General features: G+C 31.4%; 3 protein-coding genes across 4 annotated transcripts in view; all 3 read left to right on the top strand.

The window, feature by feature from the left end:
• The window catches only part of LOC126744221 (major facilitator superfamily domain-containing protein 1-like), a 28,146-nt gene extending 26,267 nt beyond the window's left edge, over nt 1-1,879 (top strand). The window contains exon 11 of the mRNA XM_050451579.1: nt 1,601-1,879. Within this exon, the coding sequence (XP_050307536.1) occupies nt 1,601-1,606 (6 nt within the window). The 3' untranslated portion in view covers nt 1,607-1,879. The remainder of the gene's footprint in view (nt 1-1,600) is intronic.
• Nucleotides 1,880-1,923: 44 nt separating this feature from the next.
• LOC126744227 (protein D2-like) lies at nt 1,924-10,998 on the top strand. Its single transcript, XM_050451584.1, has 2 exons — nt 1,924-2,252; nt 10,643-10,998. Exons 1-2 carry the CDS (start codon nt 2,032-2,034, stop codon nt 10,932-10,934), a joined length of 513 nt encoding a protein of 170 aa, XP_050307541.1. The 5' UTR covers nt 1,924-2,031; the 3' UTR covers nt 10,935-10,998.
• Nucleotides 10,999-11,665: 667 nt separating this feature from the next.
• The window catches only part of LOC126743653 (dosage compensation regulator), a 37,839-nt gene continuing 25,746 nt past the window's right edge, over nt 11,666-23,758 (top strand). Inside the window, exons 1-4 of one of the 2 annotated variants that reach the window (XM_050450847.1) lie at nt 11,666-11,944; nt 12,004-12,204; nt 17,345-17,648; nt 18,165-18,319. In XM_050450847.1, the coding sequence (XP_050306804.1) occupies nt 11,866-11,944; nt 12,004-12,204; nt 17,345-17,648; nt 18,165-18,319 (739 nt within the window). In that variant the 5' untranslated portion in view covers nt 11,666-11,865. Of the gene's footprint in view, nt 11,945-12,003; nt 12,205-17,344; nt 17,649-18,062; nt 18,111-18,164; nt 18,320-23,758 lie in introns of those variants that run through there. The other variant, XM_050450848.1, reaches the window with a different exon arrangement.

Genomic DNA, 23,758 nt, shown 5'->3' with positions numbered 1-23,758 from the left:
AACGTTGGTTCAAATTAGGGATTTTTTAAAAAAGTAGGTCTTCTTGTTGTTTTTTATCGTTTTTTAATTGTAATATTCATAACAAAGTTAGGTAGGATATTGAAAAGAAGAAACGAGCTCAGAGATTAATAGATTGAACCTCAGCTTCTAGGTATATAAAAAATCTATTATACCTCAAGTAAATTATTGTATTTAAAACTTATTGAACTTAAATTAAATTTAAAAAAGTATATCGAACGCTATCGTTACAGATTTAAGTTCATATTTCTTTTAAATACGTGAATAAGTCTATTTTCTTCTTCTTTTCAATTGTTGAGCGTGTGAGATAAAAATTTCTAAATTGATTTTTGCTATAAGTGACGTAATACCCAATATAATAAGTAACTCATTAAGAAATAAAGCACTATCGAAATTCTAAAACCCAAAATACAACACACCTTCACAACATTCGTTTTAAATTTTAAAGTAACATTAATGTATTCATTAAATATTTTAACGCCTCATCTTCTATATTAAACTTACCAACAAAAATGAAACAAAAACCAATAATAATAATAACGTAAATAATTACACATTTATTCACTGTTACTACCAATTTTACAGCATCAAAAAAATCACATAAAAACATTTTTCTTTCTAATGCTCTCTAGCGTAGTATAGTATGTAAATACGCGTCCCGGTAGAGTTACAATGTAAACCCCGGTATAACGTAAACAAAAAAAACAAAATAAGGCCCAATTTTTGTTTTGAGCTCCACAGTTGTCAAGTCAGATCGTAATATTACGCATGCCTCTGTTACATAAAAAAAAGTTGAAATTAAATCTTTCGACTCGCAACCCCTTCGTGCCGTATTATTGCCACTGGCTTAGCACTTTTCGAATATGTCTCTACTGGCATAAATGAATATTCTATAAACGGAATGCCACTCAGGACATTTTAACTTAGAAAAAGATAGATAGGACATTTTAATTTGGGATTATCGTCTTTTCTGCACATAGAACCATATATTTAGGTGGATTTAAGACATAAAAAATGTAGTTAGGACTCTCTAATTTAGCCAAGGAGGTAGATACCATTTGATAGGTTAATAAAATGTAATAAGCCAAAAAAAGAGAATTTTGTTGTTAGGACGATTTAACTAAGAAGGGCGGTACTTTTGTGATTGCTATTTGTTTTCACATCAATATCATGGGCAAAAGAAAGAAAACCACAAAAATTGAAAATTTTCAAATTTTATATCTCTTGATCTTTTGAGCACCAATGCGGTGAGTACTTGTAGATCTATCTTCCCTAACACAACAACTCCACAAATTTCCATTAGAGAAGCCGTAAACAAATAACATATCGCGATATTCATTCTTTAAGAAAAAAGGCAGGTTTTCCTTCTTTTGTAAATGGCAATGAATCCGCAAAAGAAGGAAATTCACAAACCATGTATTGCTTGATTTTGAAAACAAAAGCATAGATATTTACAATTTGACAAGAACTGTCATTAAGTTTTCACTTCGAGTTAAAGTAGTTAAATAAGTAATTTGATTTAAACGTGCTTAAAAAAATTCTTTATGAAAAAGTGATAATTGATAGTCACATTTTGTTTCAGCATTAAACCAGCTAAAGACTGATGACCTGTGGGGCATTTGACAACAAAATTCGTTATAACAATAAAAAATGTGATATTTAAGGAGAACAAACGGACCCTCCTGCCCGTATTATGTAATTAATTATGTATACAGTCCACAGCAGGACCGTATTATATAATTTAATTCATGCTTAAGGCAACAGTTTTGTTGTGTACATGTTTATTTTAGTTATTAAATTAATATAGGTAACGTTTTGTAAATAAACCAGATCTGATTAAAAACAACTATTTTTACACGTATACGAGCGTTATTTTAACCGCACAACTTATCGTCGATGTTATCATATCATCGTGCACTCGAGATAAGATAGTATGCGAACAAAATCAAAACTTAGTCATAATATCCAACTTGCTTTGTATAGCGTTTACTAGTTCTTAAAAAGAAAAAAACAATGGAAGTGGACGGAGTTGTACCGGACACCTTGGACTCGGTTCCATCCGCCAAAATAACCGTCACTTACCCGAATAACCTGCAAGTGGAATTCGGGGGTGAGTTAACCCCTTCGCAGGTTATCGAACAACCGCAGGTGACATGGGAGGCTGATTCTGATAAATATTACACTTTAAGTATGGTGGATCCTGATGCGCCTTCTAGGGACAACCCCATTTATAGGTAAGTCACGATATTTGGTAAGTCATGACATTTCTAGATCAGATCGCACTCTTGGTGGGTCTCTTGACCTGTACGAGGCTTTCGACACCGAATTTGACTAGAAAACAAAGATTCATATACAGTGAGAGCCAAAAGTCCGGAATAAATTCATTTAAAATTCAGGGGTATGTTAGGTGACACTAGCTAGTTAGTGTCAACAGGTACTGAGAAATTTATGGTTGAATTTCTGAACATACAATAATTCATGCAACTATGTAACACCCTTACTAAGGTAACCTTGTTTTTTCATCCATTGTTGCAATGATGTTGAATGAGTCATCATTTTTTGAAGTGACAGGTATCAAGCAGTCTTATCCTTGTTTATTGTAAAATTTAATATTGCCTGAAAAGATGAATAAGTTAAGTGAAACTGAGAGAATAGAAATACTAATTATGATAGGATGTGGTGATCGCATTAGGACCCAACACCAGGTTTGTGAAATGTTTAATACCAAGTATTCTGATAAGACAATATCTCAGTCAACCGTTAGCAAACTAGAAAGAAAATTTAGGGAATTAGGTCACGTCAGAGATCGACCCAGATCGGGTCGTTCCTCAATTTCCGAGGAAAAGAAGTTAAATGTTGTTTTGTCCATTAAAGAAAATCCTGATACACCGACTAGACAGGCAGCACTAGATAACGATGTTGGAAAAACATCTTTAAGAAGGATTTTGAAAAAGGCAAAATAACATCCGTATAAATTAAAATTAATCCACGAACTTAACGAAGATGATACAGATCGTCGATTAGAGTTTTGCGAAACTATAATGAATGTCTGCCATAACGACCGTCTTTTTACTCGTAGAATAATTTTTTCTGACGAGTCGACCTTCTGCCTCAATGGTACAGTGAACAGACAGAACTGCCGTTACTGGTCTTCCTTCAATCCAAATTGGGTGATTAAAGCTCATATACCCAATATATCCTTAATCTGTGAATGTTTGGGCCGACATTATCAATGAAAAAAAAACTTTTATTACCATTCAAAATTATTAAACATTATTACAGAATATACAAAACAAAATTCCATGAATATACAAACAATTCAAAATTACAACAATTTGTTTGGTAATCGGAGTGCAACGCGATTTTTATAAAAAAACCGATACACATGCAAGTACATAGATTACTTGTACATGTGCTGTACAACCCGTGTTCCTAAATAAACCATTTTCTAAAAAACGTAATATTATGTATTTACAATAAGGTCCATACCAAAATCAAAAGGGACAATATGTGCATTTTACACTGAACTAGCGAGTGGCTATGAAACTGGGCAAAAAGAAAAACAAAAAAAAAACAAAAGAATCCAAAGACGAGCGAGAACGGTATAGGGGCGAGCACGGAGGGTAGATACCAGGCGAGGGAGAATTCAATTTTAAAGTAAATATTTACAATTAGCAAGATCAGGTGTGTAGAACATTAATTAAAACAAAAATACCATTTTATAAAATACGGTCACATTAGGTTACCATAATTTGCGTGTTTAAGAGATATTTTTTTAAGTTTATAATAAATTTTTTAGGCGAACATTCCTTTATATAAATACGTAGTTCATTCCACATCCGAATGCCCATGAATATATAAAAAATTTTTTTTAAAGGTTGCTGTTCTATGTAAAGGAATTCTAAGCAAATGGGGATTTCTTGTATTATAAGGAATATCTTGATTAGAAAATAAAGTTCTTGAATTTGCAGGCTGTCCGGTTTTCATTATTTTATAAATTAAATTAAACATATGAACTTTCCTTCTATTGCTCATATTCAGAATTAAATTAGAATTTAAATATGGAGTTATGCGGTTTCTAGAGGCAATATTAAATGAATATCTCATACAACTATTCTGAAGTTTTTGTATTTTGTTCGATAAGTATTTAGTTAAAGAATCGCCGTATACAATATCCCCATAGTCAAGTAATGAAAGAACTAGTGTATCACACAGTCAATATTTTATTTTTGAAGGCAATATTTTCTTATACTGATAAAGGCCCTTTAATCTGATGTAGGCGGCTTGAAGTTTGACTTTAATATGGGAAGTAAAGTTGGAAGTAGATTTGAATCAATAACTACACCTAAATTACGTTTTTCAGTTACAACTGGAACAGACTCGCCATTAAGAACTACTTTAAATCTGTTTGAAACTTCTTGCAGCTGACTCTTGTTATGTGTTACAAACATTACACACGATTTTGATGCGTTAAGTTTTAAGTTATGATTCTCAGTAAACACGGCCAAGCTCTGTAGATCAGTATTTATTTTATTTTGCGCCTCATGCAGACCTGGAGTATCAAAAGCAATATATACCTGGGAATCGTCAGCATACTGTTGGAGTTTTGAATTTTGAAGACCCTTTTCCATATCAGCCACATAGAGAGAAAACAGCAACGGTCCTAATATGGATCCTTGTGGAACACCCATGGTAAGAGGCAAGAAGTTGGAGAACTCATAATTTGACTTTTTGATTACCCGAACGCAGTGAGACCGACCCTCAAGACACAGTCTAACACAGTCAAGTCACTCGACCCTTTTCGACTAACCATCCGCACCTGCCGACCCCGCCCCTCTCGCCTATCGGAGTTTTTCGATTTATACCGATTCGTCGACGAAATGTGGTTATAGGGTTGACTCGGTTTAGTTTATTTTCGACGTTTACCGAGTGTGCCAATATTTTTTGTTTTTGTGAACTTAATATTCTGTCATTTAGTGATGAAAAAGAAGGTTCCAATTGTTTAGCGGATGTAAGTGATATATTACTCACCATAACTCCAGATTTAGTAAAACGGGTATCGGTTTTAAATCCAACAAAAAATTATACACCAATTTTAAATATCGACAGCAAAGATTATCAAAATTTACAAACAGAAGAAGGCAACGCACTAGTGTATGTTGGTGGATATTTATTACGAAAATGTAGTTTTAAACATAGTTGTGATATTAATTTTAACATTAAACATAGTATTAATTTTTGCAGAGGTGATGATGTACATGATAAAACTACAATTTTTTGTGAAAAAAAGCCTACGAGGGTAGTCAGGGACGATTTGGGGGATTAACTGTACCCCCAAAGAGCTTCAATGAATACATAATCTTACTAGAGGATGTTTTTACGAAAAAATTTAATAATATTTGTGTAAAAGATAATGCAGGCATTTATTTAAAAGAAGAATGTGTAAAAATACCATTTTCACACCCTTGTTCCAGTTTTCCTTAGACTATATATTAGCTTTATTTACAAGAGTAAGAATCTATTATACACTAAAGTTTGCAAATAGAGAAATAACTAAAACTAGAACAGGAAATAAGAAGGAAAACCCGAAGCTGAAAATACTGCAAAATTTATAATTATTGTACAAATGTTTTTTGGATTAGAATAAGACTTAAAATTATACTCGTACATAGTTCCTCTAAATAAATATGTATTGTTTATAATTTAATATTTTTTACTGTGTAATAGAATAGTAAGTGTGCATTGTAATGCAATTACATTGTAATGCAATTACGATTATTAACAAATAAGGAATATATGCATATACCTACATATAAATCAAATACCTACATATAAATCAAGTGTTTTTTTTTAATTATTTTCCTTTTTGCAGTTTCCCACTAATTACATGTGTTTTGATCAGCCAACTGTGATTCAACAAATTAATATTCCATTTAATAATAAATGGTAGTAAACATCCAGGTAGAAATAAACGTCATTCTAATAAACTTCCAGGTAGAATAAACGTCCAGGTTTCTACATACCTACATAGTAGGTAAAGTGGATTTTGGAAAAATCCCCAAACAAGTAAAGGATTAAATAAAGGGTGTCTAAGTTAAGTGTCTGAACCAAACGATTCCTCTTAAGTAACCAGGTCAATCAAAAAAATAAAGATAATCGGTACAACCCTACGTTTTTATTATTGAGAATAATAATGCTGGATTGAATAAAATAAGACTAAAATAAGAGTTCAATTTACACAAACCCCCATAAAGCATTTATACAGCAAAATAAAATAAGAAATTGACCAAAATGCAACTAATATTTTATTTTTATTTGAAAACGAAAGTACGCACGGCGTTTTGGTCAGAAAACCCATTGAAAGACAAAGAGATAAAATTTACCTGGTATGTAATTGGTCAATTTCTTGAAATATACCTGGCATGTGATTGGTAATTCCTTATTTCTTATTTTATTTTATTTTGCTGTTTAAATGCATAAATGTCAAATAAGGCCTTATTTTATTCTATTTGTCTGTATAAATTCAGCTTAACTAGTCGGCAATTAAGGTATACATTTAGGTTTACACCCTTTATATTAGGTACGCCTTTATTAAGATTAAAGAGTTTTTACGGGATTCTAGTTTTCTTAACAACGTTCCTAAGGTTTTGACTGAAATTTAAGCGTTTTATTAGCGTTATAAAAAGAAATAAAAGCAAAGAAAAAATGGCGACTGGATGCATACATAAATATATTACCTATTACCTAGTTGTTGTTTATTTTATGTGTCACAATGAATAAGGGTCAAAACTCATCAAAATATTTTAAAATAAAAAAACCTTGATTTTACCCAATAATATTATTAAACTTAATACTTTCCTTATTGCCCCCCGTAAACGCATTTCTAATGTCAACTGTGTGGACGGACTTGTATCCTGTCATGCGAGGGGTGCCGGCGTAGTTTACAAGTGATTTACGACCGCTTATAAAAAAGGCGGCATTTTGAGGCGGTCAAAGAAGTGATTCTACTTATTGAAATCTATATACTTTGCTCAAGATAAGATTGGAAAAATATAATGGCATTTGTTGACAACCCAAAATAGTGTAATTTAGCTAATAGTAATTTATGATCAATGGTGTCGAATGCTTTACTAAAATCAAGTAGGGTTAAGCAAGTTATCTGTTTTTTGTCTTCTTTAATTCTAATATCATTAATAAGGCTTATGAGACTTGTTGTAGTACTAAAAGATTTTCGAAATCCCGACTGACAATCAGGAATTATTTTAAAATTATATAAATATTTAGAGAGTTCATTATAAATGTGACGTTCTAATATTTTTGATATAACTGGTAAAATGCTTATTGGTTTTATGTCTTTAAATTCTTCAGGGGGGAAAATTTTAGGTAAAGGAATAAGAATAGCTTGTTTCCATTCACTAGGATAAATTTTCTGCAAAATACAACTATTAATAATATTAACTAAAGCCTCCAAACAATAAGGAAGACATATATTTAAATCTTTAATACAAATTTCATTAACTCCCATTGCATTACTTCCAATGTTTTTTATAATATTCGCAGTTTTTTCCTCATCAATTAAATTGATATAAAACTCTTCCTGATTAACATTTAGTTTATTATTTTTGTAGAAGTCAATTTTTTCATTTGAGGTTGATTTTGTAAAAGCCACGGAGTTAGAAAAAAATGAGTTTAGGTCTACTGCATTATTTAGTGTTTCTGGTAGAGGATTGTTTTTAGTTTTTGTAAAATTAATTTTTTTAGCGGTATTCCAAAAATCTTTACCTTTTTTTAAGGAAAATTGTTTGAAATATGCCGTTTTCTTTCTACTTTAGTGAAATTTCGAAGCTGTCTGTAGTAGTTTAAATTCCCAGGAGGTTTTCTGTTTTAAATATTTGTGACGTGCCTTATCTCTAAGTTTCATTAAAAATTTTATATTGCTCGTGATCCAGGGAGTAAAAGGTTTCTCTTGTAATATTGTAGTTTTAAAATGTGCATATTTATTAATTAAGTAAGTAATATTATTTTTTAGTATTGCGATTAATATTATAAGTATAATATATATCATGCCACGGCAGTTGTTCTGCTTCATTTTTAAAAGCTATGGTTGCTATGGAGTCATAGGTCCATTTTTCTTCGAAGGTACCTTAACAGGTCAACGTTATTTGGAATTCTTAAGGAACGAACTGATTCCCGCTTTATGTTTCCAAATGCAAATAATCCCAATATTCCAGAAGCTTCAATTTGGTTCTAGCAAGATGGCGCGCCGCCACACTTCAGCAGAGCCGTGCGCCAATATTCAAGTGAGGTATTTCCGGGTCGATGGATTGGGCGAAGGGGTCAATTGTAGTGGCCTGCTAGGTCTCCCGACTTGACTCCTTTGGACTTCTTTTTGTGGGATTGTTTAAAGCATAGAGTGTATGTAAATAAACCCAACAATTTAGAAGAATTGAGAAATAATATAAGAAATGAGAATCAACGAATACCTCAAGAAATGATACGCAACGTTTTGAGAGAATACATTAATATTTTGAATGTTTTTTTTATAAATTCAACCGTAAATTTCTCAGTACCTGTTGACACTTACTATGATGGTTTTAAAAAAGCTTCGATTAAAAATGCAAACCGCATTTGTCTATGTCTAACCGTTTGGATTTTATAACATGTCAAAAGTGCATATATGCCGATCTTCAACTGTCAATAACTTAAAAACAAATAAAGATAGGTATAGGACATTGTACATGAAATATGTCTAGAATTTTCTGTTCTTTAAGAATACAAAATAAAAAATAGGTATTTCCATTTAAAAAATTGAAGTTGATGGTCGTAACTTATTTTTGGACCACCCTGTATACATAAAATTATAGTAAGAAAACCCGCAGTTAAAAATAAAAATCGACGTGTCCGAGCGTTTTTTTTTTGAACATACCCCTGAATTTTAAATGAATTTATTCCGGACTTTTGGCTCTCACTGTATAACCAGATTCAAGGTTCTACCGAAAGTAGTAGTGGAACGTTTCTTTATATGATGGTCTCAGTATTACAAAAACTATAATAGTTTTAAATCATAATTTGGACTTAAACACATCAAAATCGAAAAGTCTTGGAGAATACATTGAAGAGCTATTCCACGTTTTAATAATAATAACAATTTTCCGATAGTGCAAAAAGCCAAAACATATCGTGTGAACCTATATTAATACCAAATTATGGTTAGCCTATTGTAGTTTTAAAAATTCGCATAGGATTCTAAATAATAGTACTAGTCTGAGGAATTTCAGGATTATGGAATTATAGAGATTATTTCATAAATATTAATGAATAATTTTAATATACTTTAATAACTTGATAGTCTTATTGAGAAATTCCAAGAATTTTTGACACTTTAGATAAATTGGAATTTTATTCCAGGAATCTCATTTACTGCGGTGCCTGGAATAATATTTTAAATATACTCCATCTTTTTCCTGTTCATTTATAGTATTATTCTCTCCTTGGAATTTAATATCCTTTGATAACTTGATGGCTTTATTCCAGGAATTTGATTTACTAAGGGTCCCTGGAATTAACTTTAAAAAATTATTTAATCTTTTCCTGGAATGTTAATATCTACGAGATTTAAATCACTATTATGACTCTATACTATATGGATTCCTGGAATATTTTTTGAGTACCATTCAACAAAGTCTTGGCAGATGTGGATGAGTTAATATTGTAGTTTTTAGGCTTAAATAGGTTTTTTCTCAAAACCAAATCCAAGAATATGTTTCAATGTTTTTAATAATCAATATTAGTAAATCGTATATAATTTAATTCGAAAGACAGAGTCCTAAAATCGCTCATCAGTCCTAGACCCTCAATCCATTTACTTGCCAGTAATTTCAACTCTTTAATAGAGTTGAGTACACAAGTCGGATGGAGTACTAAACGGTTCTCGATTTTGTCGTTTCAACTGAATGATTTAATTATTTAGTCGGACGGAGGACTGAACGGTCGGTAGTCGTTAAACTACCACAAAGATGGCGTGAATAACGTCAAAGGGTATTCCGGGGCAATAATAGGGGTCATGATCTAAACCCAAGGACTTATAACGTGCAAGAAAATATGGAAAAAAGAAGAGGAAGAATGATTTAATCGTCCAGGCACTTGAAACTGGGTTCTTTCCATTCCCTAGAGTTTTACAATCTCAACTTGCTTTATTTGTTTTCTTTTTCAACTGCCTGGAAGAAATAAATCATTTAAACCTAAAAGAATATATAAAAAGCCAAAGGCAATAATGATTTCATTAAAAAAAAAAACTACTTTTTTTAATATGAAAAATAAATTTCAATTTGCCTACTGTAATTTTTGAAAGAACCACACATCTTATACTAATTTTAAGCAGACGGTACCAACGCGAAATTCAAATTTGGCGCCACAATCAAATTTCCCGCCGTCACAAACCCAATCTCACATCCGGTTAGTGTTGCTTCTCGACCTTCAGAGGGCGCTCTCAATGTTCTAATGGCGTTTACGGAGCCTTCAAATCTAAGAAATATTGATCTATGCTTAGTGGTTTGCCCCCGTTTATGGGCTTCACTATTTCAATGTGTAATTCCCCAAAATTCTTTATACTTTATGATTTTAGGGAAATTAATCACTGGTTGGTGGTAAACATCAAAGGAAACGACTTGTCTACCGGTGAAACTATCACCGCTTACGTTGGTTCGAGACCCCCGAAGCATTCGGGGCTTCACCGGTACATCTTCATCGTTTTCGAACATAACGAGAAAATCCACGTAACCGATGAGAATTTGGATACTGAGCGAAGGAATTTTTTGATCAAAAGGTTCGCTAAGAAGTACAACCTGGGCAAGGCTTACGCGGGGAATTTTTATAAGGCTCAGTGGGACTCTTCTGTACCCGATATGAAGCGCTAATATCCGTTTGATTATTTAAATTATGCTTATTTTTTAATATTAAATAAATTGTTTTTTTCTTCAAGTAGTTTTATTCTTAGAATCTCCAGCGGCACATAGATGGCGCCATTGCTAGAGTGAAAAAACATGGTCGACAACCAACTTGAGTGTAGTGCACAGCGTTGCCAATTAATTTTCCTAAATTTTTGGTAGTTTTTTTTACTACTGCCTTAATAATCTGTTTTCTAAATCAAAAATATATATTTACATGACCTTTTTTGGTAATACCACGGAAATATTTTTTAACTTGACTAAAAGAATTTGGATGTGACATGGCAGCACTGACGCCAGTGTTCTAGAAAGTGACAGTTGTCAGTGTCAGTTTGGATCACGTGAAGGTGCAGTGTTGCCACATTGCGACGCTTTTCATCAAATATTGTTCTTAATTTTGACCTAAACATATATAATTAACCACTTTTCATAAACTATAAACAATTTGTACGTTACCTTACAACACCGCCGACATTGTAATCAAAAAAATCGATGTCAGATGATGTTATTTTTTAATATGCGGTGGATAAAGAAATATTTTTTAATAAACTCACTATAGTTTCTTAGTTATTTGCTTTTGCAGTCCGTTTTAATATGAAATAAAAAATATAATTTATAGGGAATTCTAACGAAAGCTGACAACAGTGCCCCAATTTTCTCAGGCCTATCCATCTGACATTTGACAGTGACAGTACTGACAGTTGCGTCCATTAGCCGTTTCTACTTTCGCCGACTCGTCTGTTTGTATTACCTGTATTTCCATTAATCCTCCTAATAATTTCCAAGCTAAATTGTATTTTATACGTTTAATATACGATCCGTGCGTCGTGTGGCGCTTGTACCGCACAAGCGAACGTTTAATTTCGCCAAAAAAAAAAATCATAACCTATAAATTATCACAATGTCGGACGCCAAATCCTTTTTGCATCAATACTGCCAAAAGAACAAGATCGAGCCGAATTTCGAAGTGCGTCCCACAGGTAACACTTTCCTTACATCATATTCTTTTCACAATATTAAGAATTTCCGGTAATTTTAGGGCCGAGGCATAGGCAAAGGTTTTTATGTGAGGTCCGGATCAGTGGACACAGCTATGTAGGAGCGGGGAATTCTACCAACAAGAAAGACGCTCAGAGTAACGCAGCTAGAGATTTCGTTAGTTATTTGTTGAGACAAGGATTGATTGCTCGCACTGACATACCATTTGATTTAGATGCCGCTCCCGTACTCACTGGTGGAGGTAAGGAGGAAACTTCAATCATATTAATCAACTGAGTTTATTGTATGTGGTAAATGGGAGGCCAGTTTAAAAATTGTTCTATAAAATTTTCTCTGCATGCTTTAATCCATCTAATTGATTAAAATTGTGAGCAATAGTGTATTTCTATAATTTGGGAAAAGAAGCTCAATTTGAGCCATCTGAACTATTCTTTATAAGTAATAAAACCTGAATACTGAATGAATCTCTTACCTGGTTTAAGATATATGAGGAAAAAAGATTGTTCGGGTATATCTTTTTTATCATCATTATTAAAGTCGGATTGTCTATTTTTGACAATGTGTAAAACATATTTATGTATAAAGTATTACAACCTCTTATTGTAAATTTTTAATCTTGATATAAGTGCAGCGACAATATTTTAAATATGATGTTACACCAATTAGTGTGTGTGAATTTTGTTTTTGTTACTGGGTATTTTTATGCTAGTATTGACTTGACTTTGCCAGTTTAGTAATCGGTCGAGAAATATTGTATGCCATATTATATGGAAATTGTGTATTATTTATTTTCTGCTAATAAATTAAAAATGTTACTAGGTACTCCACTTCTGTGTTGGACATGATAGGCAATAGCAATAAAAATATTCATGAATGGTTTTTAGCACAGAATAAGTGATCTCACAGAAGCGAAGGCTAGCCCTTTTTACCGAACCGGTTTTTTGTTCAGGCTCCTCCCATTTACCCCCATTCTAACGGGTACAACTGTCGTCGCCCACGTGGGATATCGGGTCATAATTAGTGTATTAGTACGAGCGTTAGTGTGTATATTTGCAATATTGTGTAATTTGCTGTTTTTTATTTTATTTTTGTTAAGTAGGTATTACACATTACCTTGTTTTGGAGTTTAACTCTGTTTGTTTTCTTTTCTCTTTTAATTCTGCTTGTTTTTTCTTTCATTTGTGTTGTGCTAAAAACTTAAAAAAAAAAAAAACACTAAAATGCCAACTTTTTGTGTGTATAGGGGTCACATTGTTTTGCCAAAAGCATCACTGGAAAAGTTTATTTTCGTTTCCTAGGGATATTAGAAGGTGAGCAATAACAATAATAAAAGAAAGTAGGTATAGAAAAGTTACATTATTATGTATTATTCATTATTAATTACGGTTGTTTAAAAGCTTTGAAAAGTTCAGAATATTCCCTAATTAATTTGTCGTGTCATGCAAATAAATACAGAATAAACATTATTTAATTTAATAAACATATATGTATATACCTAAACCATATGTATCTATGCATATGTGCAGGTACATAACATTGTACATAGATAAAAATATTAAGGTTGATTTAGGTATACAGTATTTTTATGTGACAAAGAATAATGACTTTAATTTTCAATTATCTGTCTTTTTATGGACTGGTTTACCCATGCAAGTGCATAATATAGTAGTAGTAAAACCCTTAAAAATCTTATATTTTATTCCAGACTATCATAATGGACGGCGACTATACTACGTATAATACCTTTATAAAATATGGACGTATGTGTGGTACCTACATATGTATATAATAATACATACATATATCTTTTTATATATAAATATATAAAAGCCGATGACACCTACTCTTAAATGTGTTGCATATAAACCTTCCAGCTAAAATTTAATTTAAAAATACCTACCTATGTACATATGTATATGTATCTTGTTAACATATTAACATCACACAAATAGCAGACTTTTTCTCAGCTAGTGCCTTACTAAAGGCAAATATTATTTACCATTATCATAAAACAACTAAGACAAAAATTCCATTCCAAAACAAATTAAAAGTATACTAACCTACACCTCTATCGTGTATCAAAACTGTCAAATAACAATTTTTATAAAAATAATAATTATTATAATTATTCTAAAAAGCAAGGACCAATATAAGCCTTAACAAAAATCCTATTTGAAATGTAACTAAATTTTGTAGTTTGCTCCCGTATTATATGAATATAACCATTTTGATTTTAAAAATAAAAGCACTTCGTTCAGTCTATGCGTTTACTACAACTTTACGAGATATCTCAGTGTATTTGCGCCGCGCCGGGTGCATCTGTCAGTTGGGCTTATAAAAAACTGGTTCACGGATATCAAAGGAGCCGACGCAAGCCTTCGCTTCTGTAAGATCGTTTATTCTGTGTTTTTAGCCAAGAGACTTTCCCTAAATGCATCGAAAACCAACAAGTTAAACTTTAGCTTAAAAAAAAATTCAAATCCTAATATACCAGGTGTGGTCTCCTACAAAAAATTTTAAAGTTATTTTAGATGAAAAGTTAACATGGAAAGATCATATATCTCTTCTATCAGGCAGACTGAGCAGAATACTTTCCATGATAAGGTTTTTAAGGGCTATTACATCCTTGTCCACTATTTTGTCTATCTACTATGGTTACTTTTCTGCAAATATGTGCTATGTAATTCTGAACTGGGGCCATTCTAGCCATGCACAGGAAATCTTTAAGCTTCAACGGAGATGTATCAGGACTATGATTGGGCTGGGATATAGGGATTGTTGTAGACAGTACTTCAGAGACCTCCCTGTATGTTCTTACATTTCATTACATTGATACATCTTATAGTTTATATTCATCTTATTTAGATATACACCATTACAACACCAGAGATAGTAGAAATATTATCACAGGCTCTAGAATTAGAATAGGCTCTGAGCTTTGACTACTATGGTGTCCAGTTCTTTAATGTTATTCCAGCTGATATAAGAAATCTTGAAGCCAAAATATTTTTTAGAAAAATTAAATTATACTTGTTACATGGAGGCTTTTATTCTTTCAAGGTATATTTGGAAGGCAGTTTTAATTTTCTTTGACTGATGATTCTGTATGAAAGTTTGTTCTCCCAAAGGTGTTCTGTTTGTTGTATTTTATATGAAAATAAAATAAAAAATAAAAGGTTTGACTCATTTTACAATATAGAGGTCATTTTTCTTCAGTCATGTAATATTATTGAGGATCTTGGTTTTTGGTTTGATGGGCACCTAAACTTTAACACACATAAACTAATCTGGTTCTTAACTCCTTAAAAGGTTTAGGCTTTGTTTTGCAGGGAATTTTCTTTTGAGATTTGTAAATATGTCTCTTGTTGTGTCACAGTTGGAACATGCATCAATGATATGGTCCCCTTTTTTACACAAATTGTTGTACAAAAGGGTCCAAAATAAATTTATATGATTTTGATTATATAAGCGGTTGTTGGACTTATCAACACTGAGTCAAAGGAGAGTTTTTGCTGATTTGGTGGTCTTGTATAAGTTGGTGAATGGTCAGTTAAACTGTCAGGAACTCCTTTTAATATACCATCTAGGAATTTTAGGCATAATAGATTATTCTCAATACCATTTCATAGCACTAATTATGCATCCCATTCCCCTATTAAACAGACACTTAAATTTATTAATTCTAATGAACTTGAAATATTGGGCGTTACTTTACCTGTACCTTTATAACCTGGTTGTTTAATGTGGATTAGTGAATTGCTATTGATTAATGTTGGATCTTAATTAATAGTAAATGATTTGATGTATTTTTATTTATTATTAATTTTATTCAAATAATGGGCTAATACGGATTGTTATTTGTTATTGTTTTAATAGTTTATATTACTTGTTGGAATGTAGCAACATATATTTAATATTCACTCTGTCAATTGTTGGATTGGATTCTCAGTATTCATTTTATTTTTGAGAACCAAATTGACAATAATTTATTTATATATATCCAATTACAAACACCTTAACAGGTGGAACATGTAAATGTTAAAAACACAAACAATATGCAATAAGCTTATAAATCAACATACACAAATTAAACAAAAAAAGCAAGAAAATAAAGTACCTACATATATTATCTAACTTATCCCCCTGTTCCTCTTATAACCTTATTTTTAAAACTATTACAAGACTCTCCCGTAAATAGATCATACGAACTATAGTGCGTATTATACAATTTTATTAGTTGGTCTGTTACCTCTCTAAATCCATAATTGGTACGGTGAGATAGTTCATAGAAAAGGATCCTTTGAGGACCCCATTTGGGACTTTTAATAATATCCTATTTAAAAGATAAGAACTATCTATTTTACCGTTAAGTAATTTAAACAAAAAATTAATTCTGGCATTATTTCTTCGAATTTCCAAACTTTGCAGCCCAACTAGCTGACATCTAATGTTATAACAAGTAAGGTAACCCATGTTTATAAAGTAAAAATTTGCAAAATTATTTTGAACTCTTTCTATATGATTAATATGTATGTTATAAAATGGTGACCAGACAATACAGTTGTATTCTAAAACACTACGAACTAAACTATTGTATAAACATTTTATGGTTCTAATATCACTGATTTGATCACAATGTCTCCCAATAAAACCTAGCATTCTAAAACCCTTCATGGTGATGTTATCAACATGAGCATTAAAAGTCAATTGATGGTCAAAAATAACACCTAAATCATTAAGTGTCTACACTTTCCAGCAAACATCCATCTAATGTATACGTAAAACTTTCAAAACTCCTAAAAGGTTCAAAAAATTTTCTACACACCATTGATTAAAAATATTTAAATCTAGTTGCACTAAGGAACAGTAGTTCGAAAAAATTTTAGATCGTCATCATATAAAAGACATTCACAGTGTTTAAAAATAGATACCACTTCATTTATATATAAAAGGAACAAAATTGGCCCAAGGCACTCCAGAAGTCACTCGAATTTCCCTTGAAGTTGCTCCCCTTAGCTTGACTTGTTATATGAATCGATCCACTTCAGATATAATCCATGTACTCCCAATGCTTCTTATTGACTGTATTATTTTTGTTATGTTGAGTGTTAAATTGGGTGTTAGGCTAAAATATTATTTTGTGTTTGAATCTCTTTAGTTTTTTAATGGGGTTGACCCCATAAATAAAAAATAAAGAATTGTGTTTAGATTCTAATGAGTAATAATTTAAATTTATAATGTTTCATATTTATCTCTAGCCATTAGACTTATTACATCTTGTCTTGTACAAACACATACTGTGTTATGTATTAGTGAATATTTAATTTGATTTAGTTAAACATTCAATAAATTACATACAAAAATCGTCTCTAATCCTTTAGTTGAGGCTCCACCACAAGAGATCCCCACCGAAAAGCCCCAACATCAGGTATTTAGCGAAGGCATGGGCCCCTCGAAGTTTGGGGAGGCCTACCGACCCAGAGGTGCCCAAGAGGACAACTGGCACTACATGGACCGCGCCCAGGAACAAAAACGCATGGAAGAAGCCGAAGATTTGGATGTAAACGCGGCCATTCACGGAAACTGGACCGTGGAGAATGCCAAATCGAAATTGCATCAGTTCATGCAGTCCAATAAGATTAACACTGATTATAAATATACGCAAGTAGGACCGGATCATAATAGGTTCGTTGTGGTTATAAAGGCGGGTTAATAGTAACCACCATACCTTGTTTTATTGTTTATTTGGACAGAAAAGCACTTTATTAAGTTAAGCTGCATTTTTGACCACTTTTTTTTATTATTTGGGTTTAGTACTTTAGTGGGCACCACTGAAGTATTAGGCTAATAAACATTTTGTTTTGGGCCAATCAGGTTCTTCTGTGGCTCAAAGAAACCAAGAACTACACTATATATTATTTAATAATTTGATATTTAAGACACTCCAACCAGTTCGGGAGTCTTAAATATCACCACTATTTAAAATGTTTTCCAGGAGATTATTGTCATAAGAATGACACATTTCACGATTTGAGGAGATGTGTTTTTTTTATTTCAATAACACTGAAATAGTAAAAAAACAGTTCTTGGCTTTTTTAGCTCTTTACACAGGGAACCTAGTTGGCTCGCTCCCTATTTAACATAAAAGTAAGTACAACTTTAAGGAAATTATTGCTTATTTGAATATGTCTCATTTTATAGATCTTTTGTGGCAGAAATAAGTTTTTATGTGAAGCAACTGGGTCGAATCATCCATGGAAGGGACGGAGGGTCGAATAAACAAACGGCCAGTAAAAGTTGTGCCCTATCGGTGGTCAGGCAGCTGTTCCATTTGGGAGTTATTGAGGCCTTTTCAGGTATTGAATATGTTTATTTATTTATTGTCTTAACAGTATTAAACCCAATATAATAAGAGCCATATTAGTGCAAATAATTGAGTATTCTTAGATTAGAATTGCAAAACAGTTTTACCAATAACTAAAACTCTTTATGTTATTCTTGAAAAAACTACTTATAAGTGGCCTTTTATACTAAATATTTAACTAATAGAGCGAAAAATCCAATGAAACATGGCTGAACAAAGTTTTAACACTAACCAAACTGTACAATTAATTATAGGGGATTGGATCTTTATCCTTATTAAGACTTTTGAACATTGAAGGAAGGAACTTTATTCTGCAAAAAATACAGCAACAATTGTACAAAATTCATCCAAAATCTTTATTAATCCAAAAGAACAATAACCGATAATAGGTGTAGGGTGTATCAAAAGAAGGAAAAAAATTAAGATTATAAACTAAATTAAAATTAACATAAAACTTAAAACTTAGATTGCTTACACAGTATTTTAGTAATAAAATTTGCTAAAATAAAACTTAATTTAATAAATTTAAGTAATTTAACTAACACTAATTTTAAATACTATACAATTAAAAAAGCACACACACACACGACACAATGGCAATTGAGGAACCAAGTATAATATCAATGTAGGTATTTAATAATAATAATAAACAAAATTTATTACTTTTCATAAACAAGTACAAAGTATAATATAAAAATTAAGAAATACACAATGTCTATGAAAAATAAAAGGCCGTGTTACGTCAGTATTCTGGTACGCAGACCAGATACTGTTTAGGCGCACTCTAAAAAAATGTAAAAAATATAACATTAAAAAAATGTGCTCTACAACCAGTACCAATATTTCAAATTACAGATCATAATAGTTGAAACTTAAAAATACAAAAACACATTCAGCGACATCACACAAAAAATCAAAATCAACACAACAACAACAAAGATCCTACCTGCCTTCGAGCTGTCACCCCAGAATATGACTCCATATTTTAGACGAGAGTGTACATAGGCATGGTATGCTATTTTTGATGTTTCTGCACTTACATGCATGGAAATTATTTTTATTGCATAGCAGTAACAGTCTATTTTGCTCGCAAGAGAGTCAATGTGATGTGTCCAATCCAACCTATGGTCTAACCTGATCCCCAGAAAAGTTACATAATCCAGAGTTTCAATTTGTTTGAGATCTGCTTTATAGGTAGATGAATAAGCATTTTTTTATAGTTGAACTTAATATATTGGGATTTATCCACATTAAGCAGTAGGTTATTGTTATTAAACCAATTTTCAAGTAGTGATAAGGTGCTGAAGAGTTTTTGGGACATATTTTCTTCATTCTCAGTGGACAAAGTAACATTCACATCATCTGCAAACTGAACAGTGTCGCTCACAACCTCTGGTAATTCATTGGTGTAAATAATATAAAGTACAATATAGTTCAGTTCAGTTTATTGATGTCAGGATACAAAGTATTCACATAAGTCAGATCTGATGAAATATAAAATACATAGTTAAACTTAGCTCTATACTTGATATAATAATACACATATTAGAATGTAAAACATTACATATAAAATACTTAAAATATTACCGTATTAGAACAAATAACTTTGTCTTGTTGTTAAGTTCTAGGAATTCCATCATTTTAAATAAAAAATATGAAATTACAAAACACAGGAAAGAGGAAGCACTAACATAATCCTGGGAATAATATGCTCCAAGCAATAGAAGTTCTTTGACTTTTATTTTAAATTTAGATACGGGCATTTGTCGAATTATTAGGAGTAATTTGTTAAAGAAATGTATACATGATGGGCCATCTCTCCAGTCTACGATAATTCGGGGCTATGTTCTCTCTAAAGCGTGTGTTGATATTATGAATACCTTCATGAGTTTAAAATTTGTGCATATTGCATTTTAGACAAAATCACACAATTTATTTTAAGCATTGTCAATGATAAGAAGAATAATTGTTACCTACAAAAATAAAAAGTAACATTATTAGATTTAAAAAAAAATACACACACATAATACACATCTTAAAAATATTCAACTTATAAAAAGATAAAATCTAGTTTTTAAACTTTTAACTACACAAGGCTCATGGACAAGAACACACGGGTCTCATGAGGACTTATATGATGCAATAGTGTTTGAATTGTGAATTTAAACTTGTTAGATATTAGGGCCTTTACCTTTTCTGGAAGACAATTAAACAACTTAATAGATGGGACTTTAAAGTTTTTTTGGGTTAAAGAGGGTCTATGTTGTGGTATAATTAATTGGATTTTTATTTCTTGTATTATAAGAGTTAATTGATCGAATGTGTCAAGGCCATTAAGTTCTCTTTAGCATACATAGGAGCCTCTTGGATATATATTGCAGGGAGGGGTAGTATTTTTAGGTTCTTAAATTGAGAATGACAAGACTCACATTGGTTTATTCTGGATAGTATCCTTACTGCTTTCTTGTGTTGTTTAAAAACAGTTAATGCCAGTAAATTTAGTTTCCATGTACCTAATGTCTGTTGATTGTTTCTTTAAGCTGAATTCAATATTTACAATTTTAATTTAAATTTAGAGACAGAGAATTTGGGTCACACCAGCTCCCTGCTAAAATGCTTGACTCAAGGTTCTCGGTTTGAGCATGTTCTTATGTGAGTTATAATAAGTTGTCTCATCAGCAAATTGGATATATTTTCCGATATTTATTCCGAGACAAAAATCATGTGAGTATAGGATAAATAAAAGAGGTTCAAGTATTGACCCTTGGGGTGCACTTGATGAAATATTATTAAGGATTTTTTGTCATTAATTTCAATAAATTGTGGCTTCATCTATAAATAGGAATCTAAACACGCTCTTGAAATGCTCTAACCCCATAGTACTCAATCTTTTGTAGCAATGTCTTATGACACAATCAAATGCCTTCGAGAGATCACAGGATGCCGCAATGACATATTCCCCCCTATCAAAGCCAATATTCCTAGACTTTCCTAAGCATCTAATTTTCGATCGTTATTAACTGGTTTAAGTAATTTTAAGTTGTCTATTCCTACAAATTGGCAAGTATTTAAAACATGTTAGACCAACCCTGACTCTTATTTAATATTATTCTCTATATTTTACTACGTGTACTTATATCTTACTACGTGTATTTCTATATTTTACTACGTGTACTATGTGTATTTTATTACGAGCTACGTGTTTTTTAAATCTGAAATTAGTTGATCTTCTTGTTGGCCCTATAAAAACAGCCAGCCATATAAAACAGAAAAACAATCATAGTGAAGGCGCATAAAATTAACAATTGTACCACAAAACAATTATAATTTATCCTAATTTAAACACATGTAAATAAAATACTAGCAATGAAAAGATGTGAATTGCAAACCTAAATTTGGCTAAAATCTTTCAGCAAAATGCTCTGTAAGGCTCTAGCAGCCTCTACATTTGTTCAGGCTTACGGATAGGCAATCTAATGTAGGAGGAATGCCAAGTAGGTCTATTAAATTAAATAACACTTCATAAAAACGTATTTTATTTAACTTATACGTTTCTTTGACCCTGTATAAAATTTAGGAAAAATTTGTTGCAGGTGAATACTCTTTAATTAAGATATTACATTAAAAAGAAGAAATTACATAAAATTTATTTATTTAAAAAAACGCAATAGAAAACTCGAAATACTTTTTCCTTTAAAAAAAAAAATTAAAGCCATCAACTTTTTCACCTTTAAATATATCTTGCAAATATTGTTCTATCATAATTAAAGTATCACCATGAATTGTACTTAATCTATCAAATCATAGTCAATGCTCAACCGGAGTCACAATACTAGGAGAGTTAAGTGATTCTAGAAATATAAATACTTCGTCAGTTTTGAATCATAGAGACTGAATGTTTAAAAGAGCTATAATGGTATAGTTATTACCTTCTATGAACAAACATTTGTTTATGATTCAGTTAACAAAGTTTTATCATGTGAGTCCAATATTATGGAAACATCAGGCATAATTGGATTTATTCAATTTACACTCTTCATATTCTTTAATTTCTTTTCAATCATTATCAAATTCCAACCGACGGCAAGAGTATCTGAGGATGGAAATTGGATATTTGATTTTATTGAGTTATTCTACAAGATTATCAATTTTGCATTTGCTCTTGTCGACCACGACAAACACATTATCACGATATCTTAACTAAACTTGTGGAAAAATATCGAAATGCATTTTTTGCAGTTAACTCAGAATGGTTCATGAAGAGCTCTGCTAGAAAGGGAGAGAGGCACATATCAAGTTCATAATATGAATTGTATTGAAAAATATTTTGTGACTTGCCAAGTTTTATTAATAAATAATAAACAAATATACGTTTATTTGCCAATATGAAGATATCTAGAAATTACATCAATATCAAAGGGCAATAAAACGGGTACTCACATAAACTGCCACTTGTTTGTGAAATTCTTGACAAGTCACATTTCAGTAAAACAGCCACATTTGGGAATAGGACACTGTTCAATATTGTAGTCACATTTGAAAGTTTTTTGTCAAGCTTTTGACATCATTTTGACACTTTAATAGTAACATTAATACATTAAAAAAGTCTAACATTTTATTTAAAACTTTATAACTTGAGGGAATAATACATTTCAAGAATTATTCACCAAATTATGGAATTTTGATCTTTCTTATTTTTTACATCCATTTTTTAAGATCATTTTTAAAAGACTCATGTTTCATATTATCATATAATTATTACTTGGAAACAATTACTTTTAAAAAGTTCAATCAGATATTCTAAAGTTTCTGGTATATGAATGCTTGGGAACAAGGAAGATACACCAAAAGAAATAAAAAATGAATCTTTATTTAAAATTAGACTATAAACTGTTTTTGACTGAAAAACATTCATTCAAGATAATTTCAATGTCTCAAATTACTTTGCCAAAAACTTTGAAATGTTGTGGAGGCAATTCATCTTATGGTATTGCCAGGTTTATGGATTTTTGGTAAACATTATAATTTTGGAATGGCTGGGTTTGAAAATGGTAATTTGAATTTATCCGAAGAGGAAACATAGTTATAATAACCTCAAACATGTTTCTTTGAAAATCATGCCATGCTTGCTATTCTACTTCTACACTAAATCAGTTTAACTAAAAGTGAGTTTTTAAAAAAGTGTGTATGCTTCTAACCCTAAAATACCTTGTTTACTATATAAATGTTTGATCTCTATATCTAGCCATTTTTACTTAGCAAAATGAGATTTACTTTTAAAAGAGTCATCAATAAACTTTGGAAAGACTGAAAAGCCTTTGCTAAAAACCAAACATTTGCAATAAATAATCTAATTTTAGCACTAACCTTAAAAGGGAGTAGGTGACGTGAAAAAGTAGGGGGGCTGTTATGTTGCCACCTACTTGAAATT

Source organism: Anthonomus grandis, chromosome 13, assembly GCF_022605725.1.
Source record: "Anthonomus grandis grandis chromosome 13, icAntGran1.3, whole genome shotgun sequence".
Classification (NCBI taxonomy): Eukaryota; Metazoa; Arthropoda; class Insecta; order Coleoptera; family Curculionidae; genus Anthonomus; species Anthonomus grandis.
This window is presented reverse-complemented; position numbering and strand designations above follow the sequence as displayed.

What these genes read in the sequence shown, in the direction of transcription:
- LOC126744227 (XM_050451584.1), top strand. Translation starts at nt 2,032, where the DNA reads ATGGAAGTGGACGGAGTTGTACCGGACACCTTGGACTCGGTTCCATCC. An exon ending in AGGGACAACCCCATTTATAG is followed by an intron (nt 2,253 to 10,642) that starts GTAAGTCACGAT and finishes TTATGATTTTAG; the next exon opens with GGAAATTAATCACTGGTTGG.